Source organism: Epinephelus lanceolatus, chromosome 17 (genome assembly GCF_041903045.1).
Source record: "Epinephelus lanceolatus isolate andai-2023 chromosome 17, ASM4190304v1, whole genome shotgun sequence".
In the NCBI taxonomy this organism is placed as follows: Eukaryota; Metazoa; Chordata; class Actinopteri; order Perciformes; family Serranidae; genus Epinephelus; species Epinephelus lanceolatus.
In genome coordinates this window covers 11,620,567-11,633,625 of record NC_135750.1, presented here as the reverse complement: position 1 = coordinate 11,633,625, position 13,059 = coordinate 11,620,567, and the positions used below count along the sequence as shown (strand labels likewise).

Below are 13,059 nucleotides of genomic sequence, written 5' to 3'. Positions count from 1 at the left end.
AGGCCTACACACTTATAAACAGCTCCTAGCAACCTCAGATACAACCTGCCTCCATGCTCTGGAAAGCTGGCACAAAAGTAGCCCCCAGCACCCGACCTCGCGTTTCCCAGACGGTTAAAGACACGGCATGTGTACGGCCCCTAACTTACAGGGCTGGTACCTGCGGTTATTCCACAGGCTAGTTAATAACATGTCGGGCAGGAAATCCAAAGTGTGGGATCATTTTGAGAAGGTGAAGGACGAACCCAAGGTGATATGTAAACTCATTGGTCGACTACAAACATGACGTATCATCTGAAACATGGAAGTAGCTACATGCCCATTAGCCCACAGTGTCATTAACAGGCGGCACGCTCAGTGTGTGACGTGCACTTGTAGATAAAATATAGGCCTATATTAATGAAGGTTCATTAGTACGGTTTTGTATTTCTCTGTAATGTAGCACAGTGTTAACAATGTTACTGATACTATTCTTCCTCACACCTTCAACTAAAACCACCAAAATATATCATTTAATCATTAAATTAATATCATAAACATGCGGACAACTAGTCGACTAATGGGCCTAAATGACGACTATTGGTTGACTAGGAAAATTCTTGGTCGTGGGCCGCCCAAAAAAGTAGTAATTCAAGGGAGCGGTGTGATTGTCACTTGTCACTTGCACTTCATTTCTTGTTTCACATCCATAACTTGGCACAAAATATGAAAAGGATTTAAAGGGTATGAGTGTACAAGCGTTCCGGAAATATTAATTTTATAATTTTCCTGGGAATATTTTTAAAAGAATAAAAATATCATTGGTTTTTGCATCTACACATCTATATGAACCAATGTTTCAACTATGTTTTAGGAAGGGTTAATTATTTACATGAAGACAAGGAATTTTGACAAGCGAGTGCAGATACAGTACATGCATATTAAAGTATGCGTTTCTCGATGAGAGGCTTGTTTGGCTGAATTGTGCTGATATCACCGTCTTCAACCATCAAAGTCAGTTCAAACCCAACACTGAGAATTATTTGCAAAAATGATTCCACCTCCATCTCTGAGCTCATCTTCTGTTTCCTTCTCTTCCTCCTCACTCATCTCTCCACACCTCCAAAGAGACGGAGCAAGACCTCACTTCTTTTCTCTCTATTTATTTTTTAGTTTGTCATATAGCTTTCCATCCCCACCACCACCCCCCTCCTCTCCTCTCTGCTCCCCCTCCTCCCTTTGCGCTCTTTCAAGGTCCACAGGCTCGACTCCACCTTTTCAATTCGGCTTCCCAGCAGCACTACTTAGTGGGGAGGTAATTGGAACCAGTGCTATCAGTGTGATTGAGGGAGCAAGTGTGTGTGTGTGTGTGTGTGTATGGGGGTCTGTATTAATGTCTAGGGTGTTGGTGAAGCATGGAGCAAAGGGGGCCCCATGAAAAAGGGGGTCAAACACATAGAAGAGCATTTCAGCGTGGAGTGGAAGAAAGAGCGAGTTAGAGGGAAGATGAGAGGAGAGGAAAAGGCCAAGCCGAGGCCGTGGAGGTTGTGAAAAGATAGGGGCCCATACTGAGATCACACCTGCTCTCTGACATGCAACACACACACACGTGCACTTGTATGGGTTACAAGTCATGTGCAAATGAATGTAACAAGAGTACAAGTCATGGAACAATTAAAACAGGTTGTGTAGTATTAATGAAGCTGGAGTACACTAACATAAAAACTCTTTTGCACGTTAGACCCTTCTCTCTCTCCAACACTGTGCTAAAAAACAAGAAGCCAAACCCCCCTCTTTAATCAAAGACCAAAATTTCGGATTAAGCCCTGCGTGATCCTCATGCAGGTTTCCTACATCTTAAGACAAGTTGGATTTAAGCCTTTTTAAGACTTTTTAAATGCCACTCGTAACAAAATTTAAGACCAAATTTTGCAATAACCAAAACTGATGAAAAAAAAATCTTGAACCAACATCAAACATACTTTGGGTTAAGGACAATTTTGCCTTATTGTTTTTGTTTTTAATATAATATATGACTTATTTGTCTCATGGCGGAGACGAGGGGAAGAACAGAACTGTGTTTGTGAAGTTTTCTTGGTGATTTTGTGTTTCTCACTCTGCATGTGGGACTCCACTGCCTTGATTCCCATCGTGCTGAGTTTAAAGAACTTTTTTGCATAAAATCCAAATAGTGTTTTTGTTTCCGCTATCTTGCTCTGAGTAACGTTAATGTGCCCATTTGGTAAATTATTTAAAAAAAAATAAAAAAATAAAAAAAACCCAAACAGATGATATCAATTATTTTGAGATTTTAAAATGCACCGTCAGAAAAAAAGATTCATAATATTCTCCTTATCATGTCGTACCACTGATGAAGATGTGTGTAAACTGTTTGTGCTTAATTTCAGGAGGTGTACTGGATTCATCAAGTTAAATTTACAACTTTTTAAAGGGGAACTTCACTCCCATTTACAATTAATACAAGTTATTCCTATGATATATGAACGTCCAAAAATATTAATAAACATAAACAACTGTCTCCCAAATCCAAAAACTAGAGTGCTTAACCTCAAATTTGTGAAGTCATAGCAGGGTATAAAGCCTGGGCTGCTCCTTAGACAGTGAATAGTGATAGATGTTATAGATGACACTGAGTGCAGCCAGGGGAATGTTCTGTTTCAAAACTGAGAACATCACAATAGAATAAAGCTCATTTAGGAGTAGCTCCAGACTTTATACACTATGCCATGACTTTAGCTTTAGATTTACTTCTCTGGTTTCTGGTTTTGAGAGAGAGTAGCTCATGTTCACAAATAGTGATTTAATTTTCCTATACCATGTAAATAACACTGGAATTCTTAATGTAGGTGGTTCCTCTTTAAGACCTTCATAAAACCACATAGAAGGCAATCATTTTATACCAGTAATTTGGATGTATGACGGCAAACCTGCAAAGACAATACTGTCAAGGAGTATTTATCATAATAATATTTTCTTATACTTTCCAGTAGTATATAACAGTAACTCCTAATGCTGCAGTTAATTAAATCACTGCAACATGGACCCAGATAAGCAATGTAAAAGGCCCATTATGAGACCATGAGCTTCCTAGCTTCTGTAATTAGGAGTAGTACAACTGTTTGCCACAGGTCTAAGAGTCAACAACAAAAAAACTCAACAAAAAGCACTGAATGGCCCCCTGCAACAACAGTCACCTCTTGCAATGATTTAACTTATAGTTCACTGTTTTAACTGCAACTAATAATTATTTTCATTGCTTAACCTGTCAATTATTTTCTCAATCGTGGATTAGTTATTTGGTCTGTAAAATGTCAGAAAAATGGTGAAAAATCTTGATCAGTTTTTCCAAAGCCCGAGATGACATCCTCAAATGTCTTGCTTTGTCCACAACCCATGGATATCAGTTTAGTATCATAGAGGAGTAAAGAAACTGGAATATAATCACTTTTAAAAAGCTCTAATCAGAGAAATTTGACTTGTTTTTCAATTAAAAATTACTCAGATTATTGATTGATTTTCAGACAAATAATTAATTTATTGTTGCAGGTCTAATAATTAACATTACTGCCTACAGCAGGCAAAAGACAATATTAAAGACTTGAAAATTAAATTTAAGACTTTTAAACACTATCTTTTGAGGAAACTGAATTGAGGGCTTTTAAAGATTTTTTAAGACCTGTAAATGCTTTTTGTTATTTGAGTAATTTTTACACTTTTGGTCCTGAGAGAGTGTTGCATTTTTTTTTTCTTTTCATTTCTTCAACAGAGAAATTTACTTTTCACTCACCATGAATAAATCTCTGGCATCTAGATCTACAGCGAGGAGGAAGGCCTTTTCAAAGCGCTGGTGTCTGAGGAGAGGAAGGACAGGAGGAGAGACAGTTAAAGAGAGGCACAACAACATTCTGACAATAAAGAAAAACAATCATCAATCTTAAAATACATGCTTTGGATTATAATTCATAGATGGATAGGTCAGTAGTGTGTACTTTCTCCTTCCTTTGGTCTGCACACAGACACACACCTCGATCAGCACACACCACTGCATACACACAACTGTCAATAATTGAACTGAGAGTAGCGAGTCCTAGTCCTATTATCCAGAATTAAAGCTGGAGAGAGAGAGAGCTGTATCTCCCAATACAAAACACCTCAACTTTCCCTGTCTAGAGCCAACATGAAACAAACAAACACAAGCAGAGAGAGGAGGTGTGTGGGGGGCTTCCTTCATTTGATGTCGATGGAGAGAAAAAGAATGCAGGTAGGTGATAAGAGAGGAGAGGAGGAGGGATGCCAAACAACGCTCCAGCTCTGCTACAGAGGAAGAAGAAAGAAAAGAGAGAGGAGAAACGGGAGGTAATTGCAGGATGGAGAGCAGTAAGCAGCAGTGTGTGGGAACAACAGGGTCTATTTCAGTCAAACAGGCATTTCAAAAGGCTCTCATGGCAGAAGGGAAAATGAAACAACAGTCTAAACAGGTGCATGTGAGGTGCTTTGCCTTATGAATGACTCAAAGCTGCATCAGTGTGTACGATGAAATTCAAAAGCCATTTCCTTTTTAGAATTTTTAAAATAGCAATAGTGAGCTGCAAATAAGCGGAATTAAATTGTATCTGCAATGGATGTCATTTTCACAAAGACCTTTTTTGGACGGTTTTTCTTCTTCTGATTCTGCACCCAATAAAATGTTCTAGTAATGCCTTAAAAATAGCCTGGAAATTTGTGTACGTGGAGTATTCAAGACCACCGGCAGTGGCTTTCAATTATTTTTCTTCAGTCTGATGGAGGATCATACTGTTTATGTATATATTCAAATGCATTTAACTCTAATATAGCCAACCTTGACCTCTGACCCCCCCCTTCTGAAGAGTTATGCAAAACAAATGTCTCCCTCAGAAGATCCTATTAGGGCCACAGCGACAGCACAGAGAAGGTGGCGTTACCTGAGGAGGTGGTGAAAAAAGCGGCGGGCACACTTGCTGATCGGCTCCCTGTGCTCTAATATCACCACATCAGAGAGAGGAACAGGCGGGGTGTAAAACACACCCAGAGCTGCTTCGAGTTGGGCTGCAGACAGAACAGAAACACACACAATAAGAACTTCAAAGATACATTTCATAAATGTCCTGTTCTTATTTTTAAAGATAATGTTAGGGGCCACAACGTCCCATGTTTGATTCCAGCCAAGGGACCTTTGTTGCATGACACAGGCGCTCCAGCTCTCCTCTATTGCCAGTTTACACTGTCATTTATCAAAGAGAGAGGCAAAAATGCCCCCACAAAATTCTTCAGACTTGAATGCCTCCACAAACAAGTCAAGTTGCAGTTTATATCCATGTCTGTCCAGACTCATATGTAGCCATGACAGTAGACAATGCTTCACATATGGATGATGCTGCAAATTAACTACGGATTCTAAAACGTAGATGCTTCACATAATCATAAGTGCTATATTGTAGGCAACTGGACTTTCTGAGTTTCTTGATGTTTCACCTCTCATCCAAGAGGCTTCTTCAGTTCTCTCTTCAGTTCTTCTGAAGAAGCCTCTTGGATGAGAGGTGAAATGTCGTCAAGAAAATCAAGCAAGTCCAGTTGCCTACGATATAGCACTTATGATTACCATGACCTGGGTGACTGAGAATCTTCACCAACCTGATGCTTCATACATACATCATACATCTTCCCTCAGCAGCACAGAAGATCTAAATGAGCACAGTTTCAAGATGGACAACAGAGATTAGTGTCACTAATCCAGTATCCCACCAAATGTCTCCCATTCTGTTCCTGAATTATGACGCTGAATAATGGCCAGGAAAGTGTTTTTGCAGAGCATTATGATGTCACAGTGAAGCTGACCTTTGATCTTTGGATATAAAATGTCATCACTCCATCATTTTATCCTGTTAGACATTTGTGTAAAATGTTGTCAAAATTAGTACAGTACAGGCCAAAAGTTTGGACACACCTTCTCATTCAATGCGTTTTCTTTATTTTCATGACTATTTACATTGTAGATTCTCACTGATTCTCTCCATGAGCTTCAAGAGGTAGTCAACTGAAATGGTTTCCACTTCACAGGTGTGCCTTATCAGGGTTAATTAGTGGAATTTCTTGCTTTATCAATGGGGTTGGGACCATCAGTTGTGTTGTGCAGAAGTCAGGTTAATACACAGCCGACAGCCCTATTGGACAACTGTTAAAATTCATATTATGGCAAGAACCAATCAGCTAACTAAAGAAAAACGAGTGGCCGTCATTACTTTAAGAAATGAAGGTCAGTCAGTCTGGAAAATTGCAAAAACTTTAAATGTGTCCCCAAGTGGAGTCGCAAAAACCATCAAGCGCTACAACGAAACTGGCACACATGAGGACCGACCCAGGAAAGGAAGACCAAGAGTCACCTCTGCTTCTGAGGATAAGTTCATCCGAGTCACCAGCCTCAGAAATCACAAGTTAACAGCAGCTCAGATCAGAGACCAGATGAATGCCACACAGAGTTCTAGCAGCAGACCCATCTCTAGAACAACTGTTAAGAGGAGACTGCGCGAATGAGGCCTTCATGGTCAAATAGCTGCTAGGAAACCACTGCTAAGGAGAGGCAACAAGCAGAAGAGATTTGTTTGGGCCAAGAAACACAAGGAATGGACATTAGACCAGTGGAAATCTGTGCTTTGGTCTGATGAGTCCAAATTTGAGATCTTTGGTTCCAACCGCCGTGTCTTTGTGAGACGCAGAAAAGGTGAACGGATGGATTCCACATGCCTGGTTCCCACTGTGAAGCATGGAGGAGGAGGTGTGATGGTGTGGGGGTGTTTTGCTGGTGACACTGTTGGGGATTCATTCAAAATTGAAGGCACACTGAACCAGCATGGCTACCACAGCATCCTGCAGCGACATGCCATCCCATCCGGTTTGCATTTAGTTGGACGATCATTTATTTTTCAACAGGACAATGACCCCAAACACACCTCCAGGCTGTGTAAGGGCTATTTGACCAAGAAGGAGAGTGATGGAGTGCTGCGGCAGATGACCTGGCCTCCACAGTCACCGGACCTGAACCCAATCGAGATGGTTTGGGGTGAGCTGGACCGCAGAGTGAAGGCAAAGGGGCCAACAAGTGCTAAACACCTCTGGGAACTCCTTCAAGACTGTTGGAAAACCATTTCAGGTGACTACCTCTTGAAGCTCATGGAGAGAATGCCAAGAGTGTGCAAAGCAGTAATCAGAGCAAAGGGTGGCTATTTTGAAGAAACTAGAATATAAAACATGTTTTCAGTTATTTCACCTTTTTTTGTTAAGTACATAACTCCACATGTGTTCATTCATAGTTTTGATGCCTTCAGTGAGAATCTACAATGTAAATAGTCATGAAAATAAAGAAAACGCATTGAATGAGAAGGTGTGTCCAAACTTTTGGCCTGTACTGTATATGAATTTGTGAGTTATTGCCAAAAACATGTTTTATGAGGTCACAGTGACTTTTGAACACCAAAATCTAATAAGTTCATTGCTGTGTCAAAGAGGACGTTTGAAGAAATTCCCTGAAGGCGTTCTTGAGATATCGCGCTCATGAGAATGGGATGGACAGACAGACGGACAACGCCAAAACATAATGCCTCCAGCCACGGCTATCACCAGTGTGGAGGTATAAAAAGATGACATGGCTGTCACAGTGAAATCCATTGCTTCTCTTTGTATTAATGAACTTCTTGATTTATATTAACTTTTCAAAAAAACGTTCAAAAAAGGCAAAAACAGTATGTGACACTGTTTTAGTATGTCCGAAACCTTAGTATGAAACCTCAGTATGTGGTAGGGACAACAATCAGCTGCAACTGATTCAAAACAGCACAAGTTCTCACTCAGACCAGAAGGAGAGCACACAATACACCTATCTTAAAATCCCTGCACTGGCTGCCTGTTAGTTTTCATATTGATTTTGAAGTTCTTTTATTAGTTTTTAAGGTACTGCATGGGCTTGCATCAGACTATATCTCAGAGATGCTTTTATTTAAGAACCAGGAAGGCCCCTCAGATCCTCTGGCTCCTCTCTTTTAAATTTCAGCCACTATGCTCCAAAACTGTGGAACAATCTGCCGGAGGATCTGAGAGGAGTCAGAAACATTGACACTTTTAAACGTAGGCTAAAAACCCATCTCTTTAGTCTGGCTTTTATGTAGTGTCCTCCATTAGTTCTATTGTTTTATAATTATTCTATTTATTACTTTTTATCTGTATTTGTCTTATTGCTATTTCCCTGATTGTTTTTATATCTTATTTTATTCTATATTTTGTCCTGCATTTTATTTTTATTTTTACTTTTGTTTTTATTCAGTGGTCTTATCTGTATTTTTCTCTTTTTATTATTGCTATTCTCCTGATTTTGATCTTGTTTTTATCTTCTATTATTGTTTTAAATTATTATTGTATGACACAGTGTGCACTGGTCTTCCAGTCCTTTCTCCCAGTCCGTTTTCTACTCTCGATTTTACTTTTTTATTTTCTGTATTTTTCAGTCAAAATGTAAAGCACTTTGAATGACATTGATTTGTTTTGAAAGGTGCTATATAAATAAAATTTGATTGACTGAATTTGAACATTCATAACAGACGGCGACCGAGACAGCTCTGTAAAGTCAATGATAGTTCAATGTAAGTGTAAGTGTGTAAGAAGTGTGAGACTTCACTTTGTTAAGTGTAATATAGTTTTAAAGTTATTTTAAAATAACTCGTAGAGCTTAGATTGGCACAGGTTACCAGCAGGCTCTCAGGAAGTGACATGTTGATTACAGCTCAGTGTGTCATAAAAGTTACATACTTATGTTTATTTACACAGAAGTGTGTTGAACGATATTGGGATATGTAGTGCAGAGTATGAGATTCTGGACTCAGCACAAGTCAAATTTAAAATAAATCAAAGTGAAATAACATGTATTTTTTAATTTCCTTGTGAAATAAATAGCTCCAGAAGTTCAGCAGACTAGTTTACAAACCTACAAACCCTTGGTCTGTACTGCTTAGCTAACATAATATAATTTTTAAGCAGCAACTGTGTTGAGCTTTAAAATAATAGCCTTCTCTCTTATCTCTGGTGTCTTTTTCACAAAGACAAAAAAAAATCTAGATTAATCCGCTGTTTTTTTGCGTTTGACTACTTACAGAAATATTAGCAAAACTAAAACCTATCTATCGAGAAGTGTTTGACCCACCCTCTCTCTCTGCGTTCAGCTCCAGCCTCAGCAGGTGGTTGGTGACCGAGCTCAGGCCTCGGTAGCACTCGTCTCCCGTGATGCTCCAGTCCATGGCCTCCAGGATGCCCAATGCCTCTCTGACCTGACCACAACGCAGCCTCTGCTGCAGCAGCTCCCCAGGACCCATCTGGCCTCCCGTCAGAGCCCCTGTCACAAACAGTCACAGTTTGGTTTCAGCTCATTATAACATGAAATAAAGCAACACAAAACAATGGATTAAAAAGATCGAAATGCACCAGGATCCCATTCAGTGACAGGAAGTATAGACTGATGAAATAATATAAACATTCTGGTCTCGTCTCGTCATCTGATACCTGTTGGGTAACTAATATTAAATAAATCATTATTCTATTTTTTTCAAAGCCAAAAACAATTCGTAGCAAAACCAGAGGAACTTCAGCAAGTCTGACTTCAGGGATAGAAACAAAGAGAGAAAAAGACAAATTGTATAAAATCTTGCAACGGCTGTGTTACGAGCTTAAAATGCACGTTAAACTTAACAAATCTGGCAAAGATTTTTAGGCTTTGTCCATCAATCATTTCAGACCCTCCTATCATTAATTTCTTTTCATTTTACACTGGTTTATATTGGATATTTTTTTCTATTAAATGTGCAAAACTTCAGCTGCTGAAGCAACTATTTATACTTTCCCCTCATTTATTTTGTCAAAAAAGAGCTGAATCTTCACACAGTGGGGCACAATGGTTTTGCTGTGTGTGTTCATGCAGAATATTCTGGAAGCACTTATTGCAGCTAAGTGAGTGTCCAGTGGATCGGTCTAAACTCTGAAGCTGCACTAGATCAGTTGGACTGACATCATCAATCAATTAGGTTGAACGTTGGTTTAATCCCTGGTGTGTGTCCTCATCACCATCTACTTAAATACATCTAAAAAACATTGAGCATACAGTATGTATGAGAGCAATGTTACAACTGATTATGCCTTTTGACCAGAGGTGATTGATTATGCTTTTGTTTGTGTCTGTGTGTGTGTGTGTGTGTGTGTGTGTGCGTGTGCGTGTGCATGTGTGTACATCAGGACTCTGCTGAATAATGAAAGGACGAGGTTTTGTACCCTTCCCGGCAGCAGAGGTGTCTCGTTCTGTCTGTAAAAGGGCAACGGTGCTTGGTGTTTTTGTGGCTTTATAGAGTACACGTACGGGAAGTGCAGGTGTTGAATGCCAGGGGTGATTACTGTCCATTGTGACCTGATCACAATGGTGTGTAACGCAACAGTGACAGGAATCAGTAACTTGTTTCGGGAGAGGCTGATGTGCACCAGAGCAGCGGAGCCAAACCGCAACACTTTAATGCATGTTGCCATAAAAGACGACTGTAGTTTTACTTCTCTGTAAATTCAAACCAACATTTTTTACAAACGCACTTTTGTAATATATTGATACGCTGTAGTTAAGCTTCAACATCGACTAAACAAAATTTTGATACAGCTGGCGGCACAGTTCTGGCCAGAGAAGGTGATCACTGACAGCGGTACCGTCAATGGGCCAGGCTGCAGGCAGGCAAAGTCACCACTGACTCTTGTCTAATTAATTGCAGAAGTTGTGTGTGTATGTCTGTGTGTGGGAGGAGGGGAGGTTGTTCGAGCAATTAAAATGACAAGCTGGCAATTAGCAAGCCCCCAAATCCCCTTAAGAGTGGGCTAATGTGGCTAATACATCAGCTGAGCGTAGTGCGGTTTGTGTGTGTGTGTCTATGTTTATGTGTGTAAGGGGTCCTCGAGTTGGGCATCAACGTCTGCTCTGAGCTGACTCTGAGCGGAGACAATGGATCACTGTGGTGGCGAAGACAGGTCGGCTCTTTCTCACACCTGTCTACACTAACTTATTTGACCAGCTCAGTTCAGACACACAGCAACACGGTCAGCAGCAGCTCGAACAAATAGCAACACAGAATGAGCACTCAGGCTGTGCTCCGTCAACACAACAAGTAGACTTCAGAGACAAAACTAACAACAGAGAGTTCAACTCAAAGGACCATGATGATACCTTAGCATTAAAGTCTTCTTCATTAAGACAGCACTGCTATTATAACTGTTATGTTGTGGACATTCATCCAGTTAACAGGGTATCTGCAGGTCTCACACACATAAATTTATACTGTTTAAGATCTTTTCAAGATTATTCTAACCTGATCTTTTTTTATTTAAGCAATGCAGGTAAGTATAAAAGTAAGTAGCATATATGTAGTCCTGTCCAGTGGTAGGATTTATGTAGGGATATTAGAGTGAGCTAGATTACTCAACAGTTTGCCAACAGGTAAGTGCAAGTATAAAGAAAAAGATTAGTTTCAGAGGTAGGTTGAAAGATTTGTGACATTAGAAATGTGGACTTTTACGAAGAAGAGCCTGACTCATTTTGACAAAAACAAATTAAAACATGGATAAATGAAATTAGATCAAATGTCTGTGGCATTTAACACCCCAGAAATTCAAATTTGACTATTTAATGAGTGAGTTTTATAGCCTAATATTAATAAAAATGAATCGCAGTTTGTTTTAATTTTGTGCAATCAGTATTCTTTTCAAGGATGATAACATCTAAAAATTAGGAATGAGACTAGTCGATCATTTTAAAACAAATCAACATACTATCTCACAATTACGAGATCTTATTTTATAATTACGAGATAATGTGTTAATTTTTTTATTTATTCAGTGAATACAATGGGCTTCTGTAGTCTAGATATAGTAATTTTATTCTGAAAAACATTGACCAGAAGTACTGTCCTTGTGTTTCATGGTTGACGCACTTTAAAAATCTGCTAACGTTAACGTTATTACGGTATCAGCGTAGGGCCTTACTGTAGTATAACATCAGGATCTTGTGATTACTAGAACTTATCTCTTACCTTATTACGAGATAAGGTGTCTTTTTTTATTTATTCAGTGAATGCCATGTGCTTCCGTAATTAAATGCTGGTTGGGTTAAACTCAAATAGATGCCTTGGATAGACTCATTTGATAAAAGTCACCCCACCTTTATGTTACCTTGATACATTTTTTCTGTTATAGTATGTATCTAAAATAAATATCAAATAAAGATACGTTGGCTTCTCTTTTTTTAACACTGCTTGTATACCCAGTTATGTAATTCTTTATAAAACATCGGCAATATTTTACATTGCTACAAAAAATGACTATTTTCCTTGCGTGCCGTGCAGCACATTCACCGGTCTGCCCTTCCACAGCCTGTACCGGTGCAGGCCCAGCCGCGGCCAACGTGTGCCCAGATGAGATAACTCGGTGCAGGCAGGAGGGTGGGGGTGGGGGGGCACCAGGGAGGGCTGCCTCCTATGGAAAAAAGAGAACTTGGAACTTCGCCAAGTCTTTCTTCCTCGCCGTCTCCCGACTCACTCCTTCTGTCATGTAGCGGGCCTTATGAAACAAGTCAATACAGAGAAGGAGCGCAAGCAAACAAACAAATGAGTTGGAGTATGTGTGTATGTGTGTGTGTGTGTGCATAGAAGCACAGAAATAGAAGAATACACACACGTGTGTGTGGGGGGAAGAATTATCATGGAGAAAAGACGTGCAGTGACTTTCTTCATCAAAACCTTGGCAGACGATCAGAGGAGGGGAAGCTATTGTTGGAAGACACCCTCCCCTTTCCCTGTGCACACAGGCAAACGCAGTTGGATACACACAGTCAAACACACACACTCCCTCAAACACACACAAACTCAAATGCACACAATCTTCTACCTTTCTCCCTCCGCCCCCACACTCCTGCTTTCAAACTTCAGCAGAGAGCTGCGTGCCACTGTCACATCTTCTTTCCAAAGTCACAAT

General features: G+C 39.8%; 1 protein-coding gene across 4 annotated transcripts in view; it reads right to left on the bottom strand.

The window, feature by feature from the left end:
* Positions 1-13,059, bottom strand: part of wdpcp (WD repeat containing planar cell polarity effector) — a 117,043-nt gene that overhangs the window by 34,009 nt on the left and 69,975 nt on the right. For all 4 annotated transcript variants that reach the window (XM_078176323.1, XM_033613954.2, XM_033613955.2 and 1 more), the window contains 3 exons: positions 9,209-9,397; positions 4,944-5,067; positions 3,788-3,851 (listed from right to left, as the gene is read on the bottom strand). In XM_078176323.1, coding sequence (XP_078032449.1) covers positions 3,788-3,851; positions 4,944-5,067; positions 9,209-9,397 — 377 coding nt within the window. The remainder of the gene's footprint in view (positions 1-3,787; positions 3,852-4,943; positions 5,068-9,208; positions 9,398-13,059) is intronic.